This window comes from Bacillus rossius, chromosome 1 (assembly GCF_032445375.1).
Source record: "Bacillus rossius redtenbacheri isolate Brsri chromosome 1, Brsri_v3, whole genome shotgun sequence".
Lineage (NCBI taxonomy): Eukaryota > Metazoa > Arthropoda > Insecta > Phasmatodea > Bacillidae > Bacillus > Bacillus rossius.
Window position 1 is genome coordinate 19624792 of NC_086330.1, and position 24129 is coordinate 19648920.

General features: G+C 36.4%; 2 protein-coding genes across 6 annotated transcripts in view; one reads left to right on the forward strand and one right to left on the reverse strand.

Moving 5' to 3' along the window:
* Nucleotides 1–1854: 1854 nt before the first annotated feature.
* Nucleotides 1855–24129, reverse strand: part of LOC134532817 (putative RNA-binding protein EEED8.10) — a 37816-nt gene continuing 15541 nt past the window's right edge. For 3 of the 5 annotated variants that reach the window (XM_063369709.1, XM_063369734.1, XM_063369724.1), the window contains exons 6-13: nt 19815–20036; nt 16816–17022; nt 13140–13452; nt 11250–11515; nt 9361–9571; nt 6562–6698; nt 5172–5342; nt 1855–3581 (exon numbers count right to left, since the gene is read on the reverse strand). In XM_063369709.1, the coding sequence (XP_063225779.1) occupies nt 3451–3581; nt 5172–5342; nt 6562–6698; nt 9361–9571; nt 11250–11515; nt 13140–13452; nt 16816–17022; nt 19815–20036 (1658 nt within the window). In that variant the 3' untranslated portion in view covers nt 1855–3450. The remainder of the gene's footprint in view (nt 3582–5171; nt 5343–6561; nt 6699–9360; nt 9572–11249; nt 11516–13139; nt 13453–16815; nt 17023–19814; nt 20037–24129) is intronic. The other 2 variants (XR_010075187.1, XR_010075190.1) reach the window with 1 other exon arrangement.
* Nucleotides 21963–24082, forward strand: LOC134528591 (uncharacterized). The gene is made up of 4 exons (XM_063362343.1): nt 21963–22152; nt 22276–22401; nt 23823–24016; nt 24060–24082. Exons 1-4 carry the CDS (start codon nt 22034–22036, stop codon nt 24080–24082), a joined length of 462 nt encoding a protein of 153 aa, XP_063218413.1. The 5' UTR covers nt 21963–22033.

Below are 24129 nucleotides of genomic sequence, written 5' to 3' on the forward strand. Positions count from 1 at the left end.
CCAAACACACTACGAAACATACATGTAATATAGCTATAAAAATAACATTTAAATGAAATGAAATACTGTAAACCACACATACACAAATAGTAACCTAATCAACCTTGTGAAAATTAGTGAAAACATAGTTCAACAGCTATCCCAAACAAAAATAATTAAATACCAGTTTGTTATCAAAATATACATGTCAATAAACTGCAGATACAAAACTACGTCACCATAATCAGCTGATTTACATTACTTGAAAACAAACCTCTCAAAATTATCTTGATAAATGGGTTAAAGGCAGTGGTCTGCAATGCAACACGAATTTACTAAGGTTCCATTTGATCTAAACCAACTTAAAGTGCTATTCCTACAGCAAAGACTGTTGAAACATATGCTTGAGGACTTACAAAATGATCTAACTATTATCAAAAGCCTTAATAGAATGAACCTCCATAATGCAACATACAGGTTAAAAGAATCATGAAGTGATGTGAAAGAGTTTGCCCTGAAGAAAAAGCTGGAAAAATGTTATCTCCAGAAATGATATCACTAGGCCAACTTGAAACCAAAATGCTTTTCTTATACATCCATGTTATCGAGATTTTGCTTATCCGATGTAGCCGCAGTCCACACTAACTCAGTTAATCGAGACATTACTGTATTTGATTAATTATGTTAATGACTGGGAAAAAAAAAGAATGTTTTAAATAAATATTTACAAAAAAATATGAATTAATAAGATTCATATTCAAATATCTGCAAAAAATTCATAGCAGAAATATAACACTGCAAAACTATGCCAAAAATACTGAAGATTGCTGATATTGTAATGGGAAAAGAAACACGATAAATACATAATCATCAGTTTGACTCCTTTTTTTAGTCGATTTTACAGCATATAATGTGCTGACTTATCAACTGCTTCCAGCCGGTGGCCGGGTCAGCAAAGTGAAATGCCTCCACATTCCCTTGTCCCATCATTACCTACTTCTTCTCCTTTCTCCTGCACTCCCTTAACTATTTGTTCTTCTCATCTCCTCCTTGGTCTTCCTTGGGGTCTTCTTCCTGTGTACTTCAACTCCATCATTTTCCTAGGCAGCCTCTCATTTCCCATTCTCCGAACATGGGCGTACCATCCATTCTTGCTTTTCCCGTGATTTCATTAAAATCCTGTATTCCTGCTATTGCTTGCACCATCCCATCCCTGACTCTGTCTCACCTTGTAACTGCCAACAGACTTCTCATAAACTTCACATCTACTGACCCACACAATTCATTGGCAGTTGACAGGTTGACACTTCTCTAGTGTGGGTATAATAAGTTTAAAAATTATTTTATTTCAAGCTTAATTCATATAACATGTGCACTGCAATTTTTGTAAGTCAAACTCAAAATTTAACGTGCTGTGTCCAGAAATAGTGGAAAATCTGATACCATAAACTTACTTATCCTTGTTTCATATCACCCCTTTATAAAGAAATGCTTTATAACAAACACACAAAAAATTCAATCCCTTCAGTTTTGTTATACAGAGGTTTAGCTGTATTTATATTTATTTTTTTCACTTTGTGAAATATATTGAAAAAATGCTACAAGTTAAGTCCCTGTAGAAACTGTTATAGCCAATTTATTTTGTTTCAGCCAATGATAATACAAAATCCAAGTAAGTCCCTTGAGAAACATTGCATAGGTGAAAATTGTAGTTAGCCTAGTAATGTGTTCCAGCAGTCAATTAATAGAATGAGTCATTACTTGTGTCTGCTTCAGGCACTGGCTGACTACACAAGCATTACCAACTAGCATGCTAGAGAGTAGGACGTGGAAATGGGACACAACCAGATTGTCTAGCTAATTTTATAGAATAACTTGTCACTTTGTTAGTGTGTATTTACATATTATACCCTTTACAAAAAAGATGAAACCAAACCATGAAGTCCATTTTAGGTGACCGCATTCGAACCACTGGATGCTGTAAAATGAACATTTTGGAGAGTTAACTACAGCTCATATAATGTGCTTAAACTAATATTAGGCCATGCATATTAACAACCAGTTTTAGACTAAACAAACATTTCACATTTTATTTATTTTTTTATTGATGAAACTGTGTTCATTCTCTTCTCTGCTTTGTAATGACTGCCTTATTTAACTGTAGAGGCATTCTCCATAAGCAATTTGTTCCTCCAGGTCAAATCGTGCACATTACACTCCACGAGGAAGTTATGCAATAGTTGCTACAATGCACCGAGTGTGTTCCCCCAATGTTGCATAGGACTGGACAGTGAAAGAATACTGCTGCACAATAACACACACGAGCAATGTTCAATCCACGTTTCTCTGTGATCCACCGGTATCTGCCGATAACACCTGCAGACTTATTTCTGCTTCGCTGCTCAGGTGTGTACGTGGCTACTTTCCAAAAAACATGTGATGGCAGTCGTGCAATAAAACCCTGGCCAAAAATGTGCTGTGGTAGTTGGCAACTATTTTCAATGCCAAAAACTTTAATTTCTTTATATTTTCTTTTGTTTTTCTGATATCATGCAGAAATTGTTTAAATTAATGATTTTCTACGTGACAAAAATTACTGAACAAATATTTTTAATTCTCCAAACAGTTTTCTATATAACTTAACTGAAAACAATTTTCAAGAATAAACGTTAATTAGTCATGTCAAGGGTACATGTTATTAGTAGGTACTCTTATACAATAATGCTAACACTATGCATAAGTATCAATAATATTAATAATATCAATTCAGGTTTACAGAAAACTTACACATTTATTCAGTACATTCCTGACATTAAAGATGAATAAAGAATTCAGTAATAAGACTTTTAAACACAACAGTTAAATACAAAAATAATACTTTTTTTTTGTTTAACAAATATTAAAGTACTGTTACCCTTTCCTTTTTTTTTTTGTAAACAAAATCTTGATTCACTTACAGGTATACAAAGATTCTTTTGAATTCTTCACAATAATTAAATTGCATAACTACCGCAAAAATATTTTATTTAGGTCTGGAAAAACACTGCCAAATGCCAAATATATTTAAATGTATAGGCATTAAATAGGTTTGAAAACATGCATATAAAACACAGCAAAATATAAAATTCATAGTAAAAAATATGTTCCAACTATACTGAGTTAACTATAAACAACATGGCATACTAAGTTCAATAATGCATTACAATGAGTTGTATTACTAACCTTTTGTGGTGCATAACGACCCAGGCAATTCAATACTCCTGGTACTTTTGACAGTTTTTGTACGTTACGAACATTTTAGCTATGTTGCGATTTCCAACATTATTTTTTGTGACATTTTGAGAAAAATACTTCAAGAGAACATGAGAAATGAATTTTCACTGTAAATTTATTTTGAGATCATAGTACTGTATTTGTTTTTAAGGATGGCGAAGATATGAGTTCCAATTGTGGTAAACTGTCATGGTGCATTTAATAAAAATGACCTAACATTTGGACATCAAAGTTGACTTCATCTAACAATTCATACATATCATAGTCTTCATAGTCCTCATCATCATCTGTCAAGTCCAGTTCAAAATCAAAGTCTTGTTCGCACCAACCTGGAAATAATTATCACACTGACAAGGAACCATTGTAAAAAAAATTCCGTTCTAAAAAATTCTAAATCTATTTCTGTATTCGTACAGGACAACATAATTCATAAAATCAAATAATTATTACAAATTTTTTTTGAAATTTATTAATCTTGGACTTTAAAGAACAGAAAAGACAACATGGAAGCATCAGAAAAAAAATGCATATAGTAATAACAACTAAATAGTAAAATATCATACAAAAACAGCCACTTGTGAGTTTGCAAATGTTAAAGAAATATAAATTTGCTTCAAACATGGAATTTCAAGAATGTAAATTCGTGCTCAAAAGATTGTAAAATGGAGGAAACCAAAACAGGAGTACCAAAAATGTATGCATATTAATTGATCACTGTAATTAACCATAAATAAGTTATTATTAAAGTCATTTGCCAGAACTTCTACATTACAGTTTTCTGTGTTCTTCAACAATTTTAAGTTTACTTCTGTACTATGTAGTTGGTAGCATTTTATAATAGGAAAGAGCTAACCATATCGCTAATAATAGCTTTCACTGTCTGTAATCATACTACATACTTAAAAGAACACTACTATAAAATATATCACATACAAAAAAAATTGTATTAACCATCTACCTCAATGATTAAAACAGGTCTACATAGTGTTTAATAATAAAAAGTTTCATGCTTTGTTTAATGTCACTGTAAGCACAAATGATACAGCACATCAAATCAAAGGTACTCAAAAACAAACAGAAATACAGTTGACTCCTGATTATCCAGGGTAACCAAAAATCATTATTCAAACAATGTAAAAAAAAAAAAAAAAAAAAAAAAAACAGATTTTTTTTATAATGACTATATAGACAAACACTAACACCCATCCCTCAAAGTAAAGCTTTAATTCGTTCTAGCAAAACAGAGTGCTAATCAAAACAATTTGTTTTCCAAGTAGATAAAAGTGCTTGCTGACTACCATTTCAATCAAGACACTACTCCCGTTAAAATTAATTTACAGTACTAATAAAATAAGTATCTAAATACATTTGAAATACATTAAAATAAATGTTGAATAACACTTAGAGAATAAACAACAGAAAATTAAATTTAAAAATGCATGTACTGCATTGTTTACATAACAGGGTTTGGGCATAACATTATTTTTTTCCTATGTAGGCACTACCAACATTTCTGAGTTACAAAATAATAATGTTAGTGATATAGGAGATATATTTAAGTTATAATAATAATAATTTAAAAAACATAAACCTAACATTTTCTATTATTAAAAAGATTATTTCACCTGTTAACGTAATTTCCTGACTATGTTGTTTACTAAATGCGTGTCTGCCATGATTTTCCACTAGCGCATCCTAGTGGCGCAAGGTAAACTAGCCCTGACAGTTTCTGACTTTTCTCTCTAAAGCTACTGTTGACATGCAGGATGGTAGAATATAAACGTCTGCTGAACATTTGAGCGTTGTCAAAAATGAAAAAAAAAAAAAACTACTTTTGTTTTTATGGTTTATAAAAGTGAAATATGGCACGGTCAATCCGCAAACCCGGATAATCAGGTGTCTACTGTAGTGGTACTTACCCAACACTGCAACATCATCTATTCCATCGAAACCAAGCGGCAGATAATCCTCGTCGTGGAAAAAATGGTCATCAACGTAGTCTGGTCGCAGGTGAGGAACGCACAAGTCAATGTAAGATATTTTTAGCAATGGCACGTTTTCAAAGCTTTCATTCGCAGTGACGCAGGTACCTGTGGACCACACAGATACTTCAGTAGCTTGATGAAGTGAGAGACGTGTAAAGAAAAGTCAAACTTATAGCTTAAGACGAAGACCTGTGAGTGATGATGTGAGGTTCCTAGGAAACCTGACATTTTTCTTCACCCATCCTCCATTATTGCAATTCATTTTTAAACTGTTTTTTATAAGTGTGAAAATGCCTTAAATGAGTGTTTTCAGGATAATTTTTAGGAATGAAACATTCAGTACAGATTCTTGAAAGCATTCAGGGGACTTGCGCATTACACCATCTTCAGTTCAGTTACTGCTCAAATCTCATAGTTGTTCTATGCACAACGATTTCAAAGTCTTGCGCTTAGAGGCGATACCGCGCTAGAAACACCAAGACCTTTACTAACACAAGTTCACCCCTGACTAGGCGGGCCCATTAAGTGTCTGTGCATGGCCACGTGACGTCAAAATTCAAACAAACTAAACTTAGACCAAAAGTCGCACTATTGCTTGGCAGGTGTGTGACGTGCACACATTAACTGAGAATCTGGGTGTACCCTTTGGAACTTACACCACCATTAAGAAACCTGCTCATGAATTCAGTTAGCAACATTTGCAACAATAATCAATGTGCGGAAAAAACTATAGACAGTCCTGCATGAATGCTTCTACCGGATTAGATACAATTTGCAACTGGCTCAAAAATACATACCACATAATCAGTTACTTAAACTATGCATGACGATAGTACAGACATTAAAAAAAGACAGCACAAAAAAGAATAATTTTTTGACCAATCTGGTGTCTCATTAGAAGTAGAAAAGGCAGTATGTACACTGATTTCTTTTCTTTTATTATAATTTGTTTTTAAATTGTGTCATCCTTTCAATCCGAGTGGTATTTCGACCTGCTCAGGAAAGATAATGATAAAAGTAGGAAAAGGTTCTTGCTATCTTTATGTAACTCAACTTTACAGCAAGCAATTGGTGGGTGTCCCCTATAAATTCAACATAGCAAAATAAAGGTCTCAGCATACTGCAAAAACAAAAGTATTAAGTGCTAGTAGTACCATTTTCATTTTCCTTCCTGATAAACTCGTCCTTTAGACTTCACTATAAACTATAACCCCTCTCACCATCACGGTTACAGGGCGAAGGGACCAGCTGTGGAGATCATACTTGGCCCACTCCACCCTGTAAAAACTATCAATAAAAATGAAATAAGGCAGGCACCACGTACCACCGACCACGAGCGACAAAGCAACGTTGTTCGTCCTCTGCTTGGTGGATTCGACCGCGGACTCGACGGTGGCGTTGGTCACGAAGTGGCAGCCGCTGAAGTCGAAGTGCTCCAGCTGTGCGCAGCCGGAAACCAGCCTGCAACACGAGCCCCGTGAGCCAACCACACGCCAGTGTACCCACGCTCCACACGACGACAGGTCCGCGGGGAGGGATGAGGCCTGCTTGGGCTCCGGCACCCCTCCTTCAAGCCTCCGTGGAGGGGTAGTAGCAGGGTTTCCACAATTAGTACTTTTATAAGTTTTTTAGTGCTCAAGTACAGATCTAGTAGTTTTTTCTTTAATATAATATTATTACAGTAACTCCAATATGTTTTATTATTAAGTGTAACTATTTTTAAAAAAATATGGAATGTATGTGTGTGTTTGGTGTGATATATTTAAGTTAGAGCATTGCAATGTCAATAACTTCCTAAATTGTTAAAACAATAACAAATTATAATTTAGTACTTTTTTTTTTTTTCAAATCTAGTACTTTTTGCTCGCCTAAGTTGGTACGAAATATTTTTTTCCTTGTGGACACCCTGGGTAGGTAGTTTGTTTCATTATTTGATTATGGCTCATCTACACTTTTGATATAGTCAACAGTTCAACACCAAATAGCACATTGTATGCATACACACACAAACAACTTACTGACACCTAACCCTCAAAGTAACGACGTTCGATTCGCTCTGTTCTGAAATAACAACATGAAACTACAACATGATTTGATGTAGCGCAGTCACAGATTCAAACTAGCACTTTCTTATTTACATCAATTATTATTACTTTGTGAGCACAATGGCAACGACATTTGTGCAGCATTAAATACAATGCAATGAATTAATATTGTGATTTGTGACCAATCAACCAGGGCCGGCGCGTCCATATAGGCGAACTAGGCAACCGCCTAGGGCGCCAAGTAGCTGGGGACGGCGCAGCACGACACATAACAGCTGATATAATATGTTTAACGATTATTGAAACTAGATGAAAGTGGATTTTTGTAAAAGTTTGGAATGTTTATATTGATATAAGTAATTACTTAAAGTCCACGGTGACCTGTTTATGATTTGTAATAAGTAAAAAAGTAAAAAAAAAAAAAACAAGCCTGCTTACATTTGATTGTTGACAAAATCTTAGGCTTACGTGATGTAGTTTGAGGCAAGGAAAATTTTTTTTGGGGTGTCCGGCGGGGGGGATTTGGGGGGGGGGGGGGGGATGGGGGGGGGGGGGGGGGGCATTAAGGTATTTCGCCTAGGGCGCCAATTCACCTTGCACCGGCCCTGCCATCAACTAAAAGTATTTTGCTCTTTCCTGTGTAGTCATTTTCTTCCTTCGTTGTGTATTTACTTTAGCACATTTAATATGGTTCAGTGGTTTATATTATGCAGGAATATCTCCGATGCCACAGTGTTCAGTCAATGTATAAATTACGTCATCCCACATGTCAGCAGCATCTCTGGTGAGAAAAACCAGAAGCTATCACGGATAGTTTACCTCATGCCTTCCAGAAAGCCCTAGTGAAGTCAAGTGGTTAGCAAATCATTGCAGACACGCATTTAGTAAACAATAGTGTCGGTTATTACGTTAAAACTCGACTCGAACTCGAAATTCGAGTACTCGCAGGTCTCTACTAATTAGGGCTGAGACCCATTCGGATTATCATATTTTTTGATAAGCAGAATAATTCCGTAATGCATCAGCGTGTAATACAAGCATTATCACGTAACACAACCTGTAACACTTTTAAAAGCATGTTGATGATTGAGATCAAGATATAAAAAATTAATTTTTAAAATACAAATAATAAGTATTTTTAAAAACATATATAAATTTGTTCATAATAGTGGGACACCACTGTATGTCCATTTTTGGGAATAATACTATTTTAATTTTTAAATAAAAAATTAACGAAAATATTTTTTGTTAATACACAGAAAAAAATGTCAGTTGGCTATATGCCAGAAAAAATGTCAGGTAGCTATATGCCAGAAAAAATGTTTAATAAACAGGAAAATCAATACCACGAGTTTCATATCACATCACCAATAAATTTATTGGCTTAAGCAAGCATTTTAATGTGTTTTGAAACACATGCTGCTATGTATAATCAATGTGGTAACAAGCTTGAGCTGCCTGCACTCAAAATTATTGTGGGAAAGTTGAAGGGGTAGCCTTCCCCCCCCCCCCCCCCCCCCAAAAAAAAAAATAAACAAAATAAAATGGCCTCCTCCCCCTCAAAAACAAAAAATTAAAGCTGGAAAATGTAACAAAAATTAATATACCCCAGTCCACACATGAACATGCACTATGAAATATGTTCAAATTGAGGGGTTTTTTTTTTAGTGCTACTGGATTGTGTTCAATTTTTTTTTTTTCCCAAATATGTTTCATTCTCTTAAAAATAATATTAAATTATAGTTTTGGTAATAATTTGTAGAGACCAGGAAAATTTGCGGATTCATTTCGTGGTAGGCTGAAATTCAAACATGTGTACAATTCTGCTGGTTCTGCTATTGGCTCGCAGTTTAACTGGATCTCTCTGGGCCAATGAGAGACTATCGGTCAAAGAAGCATCGAATCACAAGCTACCCAGTGGAGACGCCTCACAAGTTAGCACCCAATGAACACGCGTGTTTTTGCTTGAGAAACGCAGAGGATAATGGAGGCTACCCTAGAGGTCATTGAATCCGCGAATTTTTCCGGTCCCTAATAATTTGTCAGGACTTTAGAAAATTGCGGACTGCGGACGGCACCTGGAGCAGCCGCGGTCGGTGAAGGACGGGCACCCGCGGCACTCGAGGTGCTTCAGCCTGGCGTGGTTGGCAGCGGCCTCCAGCGCCTCGTCCGTCACGTGGCCCAGGTAGCTCATCACCAGAGACTCCAGCTCCGGCAGCCGCAGCACGGAGCGGATCCCCGCGTCCGTCAGCGGGGGGCTGCCGTTCAGCGCCGTGTTGATGCCGCAGCCTGCAACGCGCACGTACGTCAAACGACCACGCAGTTGCGGGCGTCAAGCCCTTCTCCGAGGGGGTCGCTTGCGCTGGAGAAATCCTAACTGTGAAAAGGGAAAACGTAGTAAACGTGATCCCGTGGGGGACTCCTTGTCCCTGTCCGCAGTAGACACTGGAAAAAATTTCAATATTACACTTTCCGACACCACTGCCGTTCCAGATCAGCGATTTTGCTGAACGCCAATATATCGTCGCCTTAAGAAACAACGCCGCCCACGTGACAAAATGACAAAATTTTTTTCAGGACAGCTTAGTAACTTTATGCGCCATGCTGGAACTGAATGACGGCCGGTGTTAGAAAAAAAAGACCACAGCAGCGCATTCTGCTGGATATTTGCAGAACCACGTTGCTAAAAGACGCTAAATGCTTGTGTTTCCATGGAGAAACAAAAAAAACTAATTTTCAAAATAAATGTCACTTCGGCAATGTTGTTTCTTAAGCGGCGGTATTTAGTTTCGAAAAATACGTAGGGTGAAATGTGAAATTTAACCCCCAAGAAATCTTGTTACTTTCCAGGTTGGCCCAACTTAGTAACCCGGAATAGTAACAAGACACTCAATGTTCATATTTAGTGGTTTTGAAGATGTATTTTTAAGTCCGTTTTTTTCCAACATTGAGGATGAATTATTCTTTCAATATACCTACGTAGTGGTTTTTTTTTTCTGCTAGAAAATTTAAATAAAATAATTTCTTTGCAGTCTATTGTTTTATTATGATTTTTTTTTAAACATGTAGATCACAACTTACATCCAAGTGTATTTCGGCACAGATTCACTGTAGCTCGTTGCTCGATTAAAAAAAATATATATTAGTCCCTTACTTAAGCTTTTAAATAAGGTACGGATATATCCCTGGAGGGTGACGACTGTCAACCTGGACTGATGCAGATGCCTGGGGTCAAATTTCTATTTGAAAGTCTAAACAAAGATAACAAAAAAAAGTTAAAACTTGGCCTGGCCCCGACCAGCAGGCATGAAATTATCCCCTCACTCTTCACATAATATTTTCGTGAGCTGCTGACGATGCTGCCCCACGCGGCGAAAATCGAGAGACAACTAGTTGAACAACAAAGCTGTCTTCTCTTAAAAAGGTGAAAACAAAGGGGAGGCAACCCAGTGTATCAACTGACCGATCACAAAACAGAACCAGGTACACACATTAAGATCATGATATCAATTTTTTTTTTATATAGAAAGTTTAGTTATACACTTGGCTTTGCAATACATCATTTCTATTTGAGAACTGTAATACTATTTTCTATTGTTGATAATGCAAATTTTTTATACTCATGATATTGAAATTTTACTGTTACAAACATGAGTCATTGGGATATAGGATTACTGATACAAATAACAAATATAATTAATTATCTTGCTATCTTTTAATTAGTACAACAGCAAAAAAATAAAATGTAATGTTTTTTATATATTTTTTTATTAGAAACAAAAATGAAGCAATTACACTTTAAAAGCATTAGAAAAATTTGATAAGTGAAATTTTAATGTTAAGGTTATTTTTTTATACCCTTTTGACAGATTGTTTAAACAAAGAATTTTTTTTTTCAAAATGTTTCAATTATTTAAGCATGCAACTACAGAACTTTTCACTCTTTTTGAGCCACGCAGCTACATACCCGTGATGTTCAGGTAACGAATACTGGTGCACGACTTGCCGATGTTGTCCATGACCGTGTCATCGAAGATGGGGTTCAACTGGACGTCCAGCGACACCAAGTTGGTGAGCAGGTGCAGGGAACTCACGGCCGACTTGTGGATGAACGGGAAGAACCGTGTCATCGACAGCTGCGTCAGCTGAGGCACGGCTTCCACAATCTGCGCTATGTCGTAGTTTGTCAGGCTGATGCAGCAGTTCATCATGAGTTTTTTAAGTTTGTGGAACCTAGAATGGTTCGGGATCCAAGCATTATTAACAAATATATTTTTATAAACACGCAGGTTCATTTACAGTGATCAATGGCAACGGATAACAACAATGGAATACTGTGCAAAATTAACCATTTTTAAGACAAGTTTTAAGGCCGAATTTCTCTTGAAAATATGGATTGTTGGTTTTTTTTTTAAAAAAAACTACAGCAGTGGAAAGCCAAGACTTAAACTAAACTAAGTTTTCAGCCTTTTGTGTAATTCCTTGAAAAAAGAGTATCAGTACATTCTGCCTGCCTGTATACAACAAAAAAAAAAAAAAAGGAATCTCCGCTTAATCCATGTGACGACTTCTGTTTGAAAAATACTTGGACCATCCAAATGTACTGAAAGTTGTAACATAAGTAACAATATTGCAAAACACAGTAATCATTTTTTATAGCAAAGTAGTTGCTTAATCGTGGATAATTATTTTTAGATTTTTACAAAGAAAAACCAGTACAAATCACACCGTACTTACACACACGGGTAACTGTCGTATGTTTTTCAAACAGACCATACTCAATAAAAGACAATTGTGTGTGCGCAACTAACTTCCTTCATATTATCTTTGAAAGATTTGTGCAATGGGAGTGCATGACTTGATGTAGGCTTTTGGACATACGCCATTGCTTAGGCTAAGCAATGGCGTATGTATGTCCAAAAGCCTACATCAAGTTAACTTCCTTCATCCCTTCCCAGCTGCACAGACAACCACCGGCCAATCAGGAGCTTCAGAATTCAGCAACCACAGCCTCAGAACAATCCATGGTTAGTTACTTACTTGTATTGGCTGGCCGTCAGTTTGCAAGTTGTCTACCAGTGAAATCCCGCCACAGGAAGAACAGAGATAAATGGTGCAAGTTAAAGGTAATAGTGTTTGCCGAACATTCGAAACAGGGCAGTAGGCGGTGAGAGACTAGTGCAAATAAACAGTCCTACTTAGCTCATTAAGTGTTTCTGTGGTCAGAAACACAGAATATTTCCAGAAACAGATACCAGTGTGCTTGAAGATTTTTAAGAGAGAATATATTATGGATGTGCTACATCTAGAGCCACGATTTTATGGTGTTATAAAAAAGCAAATTTTGTCATTAAATAGTGGATTTCGTCTTTATCGTCACTAAAAATTAAAACACATATAATAAGTACATGACAACTGCAACTGCTTCAACAATTTGTGGCAAGAACTTTAAACGTATACATTAAACAATACTACTACATATATTGATGAGAGTCAGTTAAACAAAATCTGCAACTAAAATATTCAATAATCAAAAAATCAATACACAATGTTAAAATCCCAAAATATTTATACATATACATTTTCTTGTGATGTTTCTCCATAGACCTTTTTATCCATGACTGTATGGTATCAGCTATAGACTGCTTTAATTTACTTAACATTGAATGAATCCAACTGTGGTTTTAACAAACATGTGCTAAATTGATATTTCCTGCTTATGATGAACTTTACCTTCTGCCCCCTTGAAAAACGTTGTAACGGGGTTCTACTGTATAACCATTTTAAAAGTACAGATGTGTGACTTGTCAAATGGTTACAGTAAAATGGTAAACCATTAAAAATGTAATAAACTAACCTCTTGAGGCTTTTTATGAGCAAGGCAGGACGAATGTTACTGCAGTCGTTGACCATCAGCGTCGTCAACGAGTTGACGGGAAGGGAGTACAAGCACTTGCCAGTGACTTGCTTGGTGCGAGACATGTTGATCACCTCGAGGCTGGTGCAGGCCCTGAACAGCTCGGCCATGTCGCTGTCGTAGAAGCCACGGCAGCTCTCCATGTGCAACGACAGCAGCTTCGCGCCCCTCAGTTTACCCAACTGCAGCAGCGCTGGCCTGTTCACCGGGATGCCGTTTATGTTGAGGTGCAGCAGCTGCACACAGTTTTTGGCTGCAACAACCCATCTTGTAAATACATTGAAATTTAAAATTAAGTCTTTACATCAAAATTTATTTAATACTAATGATTAGGGGCATGCTGATTTCGCAAAAAGATTTCGGGAAAGTCAAAACACTGTAGCATCGTCTGTGTTTCGTGATTGGGTGAGTTTCTTCCAGGTACATATTGATTGTAACAACAACAATCACAGAGATTCAGTGCGGAAGTAAACGCGTCCTGAGTGGCTCGGTCAAAAAAGGCAACGACTTCTCTCACAGACGGCCGCCAATCACAAGGAAGAAACCACAGGCGCGGGTATACCTTGTTGCAGTCTAATAAGTGTTCAGATCTTTTCGCGAAATCTGCATGCCCCTACTAATGATACATGTTAAAACTTCTCACGAGAGTACAGTCAATTCCCAGCACAAATAAATTGCAGATCAGCAGCTGCTCGCCACCCGTCCCAGGCCAAAGAGAGGTGATGCGCCAAGCGATTCCCTCTCACCCTTGTGCTCGCTCCTCGGGCCAGGGTGGTGTAAAAAGAAGAGAGCGCCATTCAGAGTTCATCAGTTAGCAACACCGAACCATGTGCCCATCACAACAACTCACTGGCTCCATGCCTCACCGCCTGCCACACCATATAATCTGGCATGACCGGGGGGACAGATACTGGTTGTTACTTCAAAACAAACCGAAGTGGAAGGAATCCCAGGGGCTGCCAGCACACTGCGACTAGCGACACTGGGAATAATGTCCTCCTACAAGCCTCCTGCCTGCCACGCACAACACCTCTCTGGACACAAGGACAACCAGGCCCCATGCCTCTGCCGCAAGGCCGCAGGGGGGCAAAGGCCACGGCCCTACAGACTGCCCGTATCGCCCATGCCACTCTCATCCGAACGTACAACTTAGACACGGCACGCAAGACCAACTGCTGCCGGTACTCCAACCCTTCTGCTGCCGGTGGCGAGCAGAACTGAAAGTGAACCAGTTGCAGCCAGCACAGACTAACCATCTCGGCAAGAGGGTTGGTGACAAATCGGCTCAAAGACTGAATGAATTAGGGGTTAACGACTTGTCGATATCGAGGTCGTTAGAGACAAATAAGGGGTGAAACTGTGAGAATGAACAGCAAATGAATGTATTGTACTTAAGGGGAGAAGGGGGAAAGTAATGGGAGTAACCCTAAGGAACCCAAGGGCTACTGGCAATTACCAGGCAAATATTTAAGTGAACTAAGAAAGACATAGAAGCACTCCTGTTAGTCTTAGGCTTCAGGTAAACTACAATAACATTTTATTAAAAAAAAAAATTACGATCTAAAGCTGTATATACATAATTCCATGTTTACTTTTATGCCAAACAAATTTTAACAATTTCCTTATTGAATCACAAACAAAACAAAAAGAAGGTTAAGAGTGTATTTTTTTTAGGAACTGTAAAAAGCTAGACAAACATAATTAAAATGGCTTATCCTTACACTGAATATTCATCATGTGTCTTTGGAACCATAGTAATAAATACTTACAAAATGACAGAACATAGAAAATTCTCTGAAAGGTTTTTAACTCTTGAACATTTGGAGCTACAGCAAGCTGAATCAGTGATTTTGCCAGATCATCTAAAGTCATTACACACAGTGTCCACACAAATCTGTACAAAAATTGCCCTGCCTTTTCCATGACTAAAATCACAAATTTTCCTTATGAATTTTTTTGACGTGACAATGTTTAATAAATCTATGAACGCCGGCTAAACGCATGAAAAAGTGTCCTGTTATGCACATTGTCCCGTTACGCTCATTCTACGCTTGTCAGGCATCTATCTCTCTTCCACTCGATTGGAACAACCATCAATTTGACTTTTTCGAGGCACATTAAACTTGGAACACTCCCATTCCTTTCCTACTTTTCCTATCATCGTCCTATCCTTAACAGAATAACACAGATTGGAAGAAGTTAAATAGCAAACATGTATAAAAGTTATAGTTCAAATAATCTCTTCGTTAAAGTAATAAACATATTTGAATTAATGAGTGCAAATAAAAGTAAATTTATCAATTAAATTGTAGATTTCATTTCACTTCTTTGTATCCATACAAAATAGTGATAGTTCAATAAAAATGATTCAATTTTATTCATAAAAGTATGCAATCATTTCATCAATGTTTTGTTACGACGTCACGTTAAACTATCGTCCATAAACCGACTTTACAGACAACTAATTTTTTTTTAATAATTTACTTGTTTTTCAATTTTCTGAAAGCTACAAAGATAATTCGGCATCCGCAATCCCTAATGCTGTACTAGTTCAAAAATAACCTTGCACACTGCCTTTTAAAGTGTACAACCATGCAATAATACACCGTTAAGAAAAAAAAGTGTTCAAATTCGATGGCTTACCGGAGCATTACATCATTTCCCTCTCAAATTACTGTATCACTTAGGAATTTCCACGAAATTTCCAGGTTTTAAAGTAAACTCCCTGAGTACCTGACCAATTTTATAACTTCCCTAACTTTTCCAGAATGTGAACACCTTTTATAGAATATCAAATGTGAAATGTAATCTGCTAGACAGTAATGATAAACTCCGAGCAACCTAAAAACACCGGCAGCACAGTAATGCAATCTAATAGTTCGTACCCTCTTATGAAAAATTAAGGACTACTTACAGAGCCCGTTACTTCATCACCTTCACCACTATCATGAGGTTAAAAAAAAATAGTAATATCACAACATCCATCAAGAACATAACAATGTTAAATAGTTAATGGAAAAAATAATAATTTCCATGATTAGTTATTTCTTACAGATATGCCCCTATTGCCCATAATAATCTCTGGAATGCATATCTAACCCAAGCATAGTATCTACTGGAAATTTGCACTAATATAATTTTATTACATTTACTTTAAAAGTTCAAAGAAAGATGTTAAAACACATTTTCAGTTGAAAGGTGAGATACAAAATTCAATAAATGAATATTTTTTTTATTTATATAAAATTTCATCCAGTGTCTCGAAATTTGCACATTGTACTGCGCATGCGCAAAGCATTGTTTTCTGCCAACTCGGAAACAAAATAACATTAATAGCATTTATCCACGACTTGCATTCCATTAGTCTTTATTAAGGAGTTTTTAGGGATTCTTGGTGAAATTCAAGGACTTTCAAGGGCACTTATATTCAATTAAAGAAAATTAAGGACATTTTAAGAATATTACGGAGGCATACATACCCTGGACCTGGCGGGAAGGGCAACAGATTGAACCCACCCAGGAAACATTTGAAAGCAAGTGGCTCAATTGGTGCAGTATTACACAATGTGTATAACCACATAATTACATAAAGTAATGCAGTAATTTTGGGACTCACCAATTAAGTTAATTACACCAGCATAGAGCCTATGGGAAACTGCAGACATATCCAGGCTTGTCAGGTACCTCCCACATCTCGTTAGCAAACAATTCATGCTCACCATATCAGGGAATGTGTTCTTTCTTAGATCAAAGAGATCAGAAATTTTAAGCACTTTGGTGTCGCTCCACAGCATTTTACTGACGTGATGCCAACGTTTGCACACTGAAAAAAAAAAACACATTAAGATTACCTACTACGTAAAGAGGTACAAAGTAACTCCATACACTTAAGTGTCAAAAGATGATGAAAACTGGTTTTAAAACTGAACCTATGTTCAGCAGTGAACAAGCAATTTTTTTTAGGTGTTGTGCCAGATGCACTAGCTTGTTTCAATTCCAAGCAATAGCAAGAAATTTTCATAACTTGTTTCCAGACTGGTTCAGTTAAGTGTGTTAAACAAAGTTCAAAGTTAAATTGGTTAGAGTCTGAAACTGCAAAATAATGCCTCAGCTGAGTGAAGTTTCATGCAATACCTACTGAACAACATTTAATTCTGTGACCACAAATTAATTACATGGCACGTTCTGTTCAGCAAACTCATGATCTAATCAACTATGTTCTATTTCCAAATATACACATATTTGGGTATTTTCATCATAAAATTTGCTGCAAAAATTGATACATCAAAGAATATTAGTTTTTACTTGAGCGTACAAAAATCCATCATATCTACAATAGTATTCTAGTGTATGTATGAAAAAGACCATAGATTCTTCACTCTATATTGGACTCTAAAACACTCTTAATTTTAGTGATTGTCAGGATCATCTACTTTCAAGTCTACTGCCAAAAACGTCTGAGAAGTAACTTAAACTTCTACACTGAAATCTTATTACAATTTACCTGAAAAAAAACCAACATCTCTGGTACTTAACAATTCTAGTAATAAATACACTGAAAATATATGCATTAAGTGAAAAATCCTTTGGTGTAATTTATAATGAGATTTTTACCAATATTTATTCAGTAAGCTCTCACATTAACTGTAGTGAAACTGACAAAAATCCAACTAAACTCTACAAATTATTTTACTTTCCTTTGACATTAATTTATAATAGCTCTCGCGCGCGCTCTCTCCACACACGCACGCACGCACCCACCCCCACGCACCCACACCCACGCACCCACCCCCACTATATTGTGCCATCTGGCAAGTCAGCAGTACCTCTAGTAAAGCTTTCAGAGCAAACTGGCAAACACAACAGACGGGAATTATTAAAAGGTTAAATAATCATTCTTTACAATTAGAAATGTTAGATTTAGGCTTGATTATATCTGATCAAATATTGAAACAGAGCTTCTATATTAATAACTTAATTAATGTGCCACTACGAAATTACTTCATTAGAAAATGTTATGCCCAAGACATAATAATGTAAAAAAATTTTGACCAGTCAACTTTATTAGGATATGTATAATTTATAACAAACATTTATATGAATGTATTTTAAATCTATTCGGACATACAATTACTACTGTGAACTCATTTTAACGGGAGAATTGTCTTGATTGAAATGGTTGTCCACAAACACACCTCAGTGGTTGGGAAACCAATTACTATTTGGTTTGTAGCATTGCAGGCCCTTACCCTCTCAACATATAAAACATTGGCATAAATAATTTTAATATTTTTTGATCATCATTCAGTACAATTAAAATAACGGCTGATTATATGTTTCAGAGTTTCAGAGTTAGCTAAGTGTTGTTTTGCCCATATTTCTCATTAATTCATGTTTTTAAATGTCTGTTAATTTATTAATTTATTTTAAACTTTTAAAGTCACTAAAAGTTATTATTACCTATTTTGCTGATTGGTTAAGTATTCAGGTGTAGTCATATATTTTCTTTACTTAATTTGCTATTCTCCTTTGTCTTAAAGCTTGAAGAACTCAATGACAAATAAATGTATGATCAGAATTGGAAAGAGACTGAGAAGGGAAAGCCACATAGTATGCAGAATTTTTCATTTCTTGTAACTTGTGCTTTGATTGACTGATGTTTGTAAGTGTCTCTTAAGCTTGTATGTGATTGGTTGTGGGGGATCTGTGACCACCTCCCTCCTGTCAGGTCAACCAGTAGTCATTGTGTAGTCGCGGTACTGAAAGGTCACGATCGGGCGATGGCTATAAAATAATATAATTATGTAGTTGAGAAGCAATTTTCATGGCTATGACCTGGTCGGCACCGATTTGTAAACATTTCGGAAGTGTTATTTTACATTTATTTGACTGCAGTCAGTGTTAAGCCCGTAACGAGGCAAACGTGATTCGTTTCGCCGTCCTTCCAAGTACAGAAGTCCTTGGCTTGTACAGGTGGTTTGCATGCAACCACGGGATTTAATAGCACATTGGACATTTCAGTACCATTTGCAGTTTGAATTGTTTTCTTGAAGCCATGTGATGTTTTGTGTATAATCTGGAAGTATGTTGTGGTTGGAAGATGGCGGTCATTTTGCTAGTGTAAATTTTCTGTCAGAAATAATAAAAACCAGTAAAAATCAGTAAATGTTCTCGAGAGACTTTATTTTAATTATGAATCAGTTTTACAAATTTTGAACAGTATTTTCGAACCCAATAAATAATTAAAGTGTTTTTATTTATGTGGAATTAATGTAGACCAAATTGAGCTAGCTGGCTTGTAATAGATTAACATATGCTCTTATGGGAAAAAAAATGTATTTGATTAGCACTCTGATTTTATGGAACAAATTAAGGTGTTACTTCAAGGGGCAGGTGTACTTCATAACTGATGTGGACTGTTAACACTTGTGCATGCAATTTCTCGTTCTAACATCAACTTGAACTCAAAATGCACTAAAAAAATTTTAATTTTTCCTTTAAATTTTTTTTATTATTTAAAAAAAACTATCAGTAAATTACATTAATTAGAAACACATTTATTGCAACCTATTCAACCCCCTTTTTCAACATTGGAAAGTACTTTTGACCAATTACCTCTCTCAATTTTAATCCGCTCCAGCTTGCTGAGGTACTTAAACACCTGGGAGAGGCAATCATCATTCAGGTTGCTGACAAAACACTGACTTTCGTCTATTTCTTCATCCACGGGTGCCTCTTTCACACTGCTGTGGTTACTGCTCCTGTGACCAGGTCCTGAGGCCAGTGGCGCACGGTTTCCTTTCAAGGACCACCTGCGGCTTCTCCACGTCAGATAACCTACACACAAAACATCACATTACAAACCACCGGCTCACAACACACATTAAAACAAAGTGTAATTACTAACTACGACGAATAATCTGGAGGAGTCACAATGTCATGGTGATATCATGGTCAGAATACTCGCTCCCACAGAATATTTTACCTATATTTCATGTACCACAGTTACTGGCGTTGCAAGTTTTAACATCTTGAATCTGCTTCTCGTCTTACGACAGGTCATCTTATGCAGCTGTCTCGTGCAGAATTTCGGAGAATTAATTTCAGAATGAACAGACTGGCAAAGACTGTTTTTTTTTTATTCAACTTGTAGCACACACACACAAAAAATTCACCTTGCGCTGGTGTTCTGTATCCGTCACACATTACTTAATGTAATGGTCTGTTTTTTCTAGCCTGCAGATTTTAAATGAAAAGGTTGTTTTGTGTGATATTTCCATGAGGATCTCAGTCGCTCTGTTCTCGTGACATTGCTGGTTACTCAGACAACCACAACTGGACTGTCCACTGTACTATGCCTCCCAACCCCCACCACGATTACTTTTCAGGCAGTCAGAAAACAACGGGCTGTACGTAAATAAAGAATAGTTTAGAGGTTTTTAAGTTTGTTTTCTTTTAAAAAAAAACATTTGATTAAGTAGTTTACGAATTGTACTTGATACATGGCAGCAGAAATCTTAGACAACACATTTATCCCTTTCAGACTAAACAATTTCCCTTTGCCTACAAACAGTTTCATATTAACGTTCAACTAAACATTAAACTATATTCTGTCACTTACACACATTTGATTCTTACCGCAACATTTGTTATCAATACTAAGCCAAGGGCTGTCTAAACAGAGCTGGAATAACACACTAGCCTTGCTGCTGCCTCAAGTATACGGAAATAGTTTTACACCATCGTAGAAATCTGTTAGCCCCTGTAGACCTACATGTCTGGCATGTTCGTTTGATTTTAGAAATGTTTGCACTAGACGAACGTGCTTCATTTCCAGTTTCCTATTCCTCAGGCCGAGTAACCGAAGGCTTGTCTGAACCAGTAAATTCATTTGTTCTACTATTTAAAACACCTAGTTCATTTCATTACTGTAGGGCATTGCAAGTGCAAATCCTAAATTAATTTTTGGAATTGGCACTAAACACATAGCAATAACTTAGCTGTGGGTTTTATATTGAATACTTAAGGCGATTGGTGCATGGAAAATATTACGACAAAACATATTGAACAGTACATATTTACTTTTTAATCTTCTTTTTAAGTTAAAATGAAAATTACCTATTTTTTTAATAATTTTTTTTACTAAGTTATGTTCTTGTAAACGTATTTTTTTTCTTGCCGAACCACCAAAAAAAAGAGAAAACTTAAAGAATGATTATCTTAAGTATAGTTCAAGTAATGATTGTACAAATAATTTGTCGGACCAAGAAATACAGAATATTCTTTTTTTAATTGTTAAATTTGCATTTGAGTTTTGAAAATTTCCATGGCTCTTTGCCGGTCTATTTTAAAATATATTTTACGAAAGAATTGCAATGAAGTTTAAAAGATACTATCTGACACACCATTGAGTCACGCATGTATTCTCGTATCCTTTTGGTTTTGAGATGACCTGACTCAAAACACATACGCTGGAGTGATATTCCTAGCACTGCGCGTGAAAACTTCATTTGCCGGGAAGAATGTCCCTGCGGCGTGGCGCAAACTTGTGGCGCTCCTTGGAACCACGTAGGCGGAGATCCGGCCGGCAGCCGCTGTAATGAGGGAGGGGGGAGGGAGAAGAATGGAGTGTAAAAGGGACAGAATAACGGGGGTAGAGGGAGGCAGGCTGAGGCGGGCGATGACACCGCGTCTCACTGTCAGACAAGGCTACGCTCTGTAGTGGATGGAGGCTATCGTCGCTCAAGCCAGGAATAGGTTTTCGTGGAGAAAAATTCGTGTAGCGAAATTATTTTTAATTGTTACATTTTTGATAGAAGTTAAATACCAACACGATGCCGAAAAAGACACCATTCAGCAAGATCCGTAAAAGAACTAAACGGTCGAAGTGCATAAGAAGACTGAAGGAAAAATACAAAGAATTTGTTAATGCTGGTTTCAACTCTGTGGAAAGGTAAGATTGCAAACTTTTGAGTGTGTTCATCTTCACTAAAATTCTGCCAGCACAACATGTATGTATTATAAAATCACATTTTTAGCTGTGCAAAAGTGCTAATATTATTAATTAATTCCACAGGACATCTTCCAGTTTAACAGATTATGCTCCTGCTGCTGCTACACAGATGGAAACGTCTGCCTACGTACCACCTGTATGCCAGGGCGATCACGACACCACCAGCGGTAACGTCCAAAATATAACCGAGTAAGTAATTTAATTACATAATTTCGTATAGTGCTTGTTACCTAAGCATGATGCGAGGATCGTGCTGTTAGTGTTATGTAAGGCACAGATGATGGGTTCGAGTACCACTCTGACTGAGGATTTTGAGACTCCCTCAGATAAAGTCAGTGTGTAGTGTGTAAGTCATCTTACAATTAGTTTATCAGCATTATAAATTAGAAGTTAACAAGCAAAAAAAATATTTGAAGCGGATGCAAAAAAAAAATGCTGCAGGTTGTGTAATTTTACTCAAAAATTCCTTGTGTATCAAGAAAATCTAAATGTCTTTCGTTCAAACTTGTTCATGCATAGACTTATTTATAAAGAAAAAAAGTGTTTTGTTGTACATGTTTTAATTCCCTATTTTGCAATTCAATTTATATGTAAATAGATTGGTCGATTTGTCAGAATGCTTCTTAGGTAACTTATTGAGTGGTTGTGGGTTCCAAACCTCCTATCGCGTTGTATAACTATGAAATAATCCGGTGACAAAATGTTAGAGAACCTCATAATCATGGTTGACTGTCATACATTGACAGTGATTTATTCTCGGTTTAAAAAAATAGCATACACTGTCTGTATAAATGCACTTCATGTAAGTTAACTACTAGCCGAAAATGAAATTCACCCCTGCATTAAATATGTATCAACATATACTCGTTAATATAAAAATAGTCTGGTAAAATTACCCATTCATAGAAATTTAACACTTTTGATGGAACTTTTACTTCTGCATAGAGTGAAAGAATTCACGAACTTTGTAGGTGCAAAAGGACACTAACATCGGTGGAATCTCTGCTGCCGCAGACTATTGTGTAAATTTACACAACTTTTTCACAGTTTATCGTGTTCCTAGTGATCACATACAGTAGCATTATAAAATTCATTATCAGTATTCTAAAGCACCAACTCTCTAAATCACCTGGTATTCCACTACACTTAAAATATTCAAAGTAACCATCTGAAATCATGCAAAGCTTTGGTGGGAAGCTGGGTAAGAATGTAATAACAACAGCCGTTCACTCATTGATGACACCAAGCTAGCACAGTCGTCCGCCACCCTCGCCAACACAATAAAACCAATTTTTAAACAGCAATGAATTGCGAGTCGGTTACGCATAAGAAGAGTTGTTTTTTGGTTATTAGCATTTTTTTTTCAACGAATAAATAAGTAATTAAGCTGCAGCAAAAAAGTTCACTGTACTTAGAGAAGCAGGCACATGGAAATCGGATGTTGTGACAACTGTATCTCGCAAGGCGTATTAAAATAAACATAGTGTTAAAACGTGGAGTGACACAGACTAAGTAAAATTCGTTTTAAATTGTATGTTGTCATAACAGTTCACTGTGATAAATAAAAGTTTCAAATGACAGACGTGTGATTAAACTGATTTTTTTTTCAGCGAGGATATTTCTGGATTGGATTGCTCATTCTTGCCAAGTGAAGAAGTATCGAATGTTGAAATTCTTCCAAATGAAACTGCTGAAACTGTGACAATGAAAGAAAAAATCGTTCAAGGACGTCGTTTTGTAAATATGAGTCACATGTTAAACCAACTCACATCTTTAGCTACTCATGTGCTACAGTGCACAACAGGTCGTTTTGAACTTCAGTCCGAAAAAAGAATTGGCATTGTCAGCTACTTCACTTATAAATGCATGATGTGTGAAAAAACAAGGATAATTTCAACGGAAAAAGAAGAAGAGGAA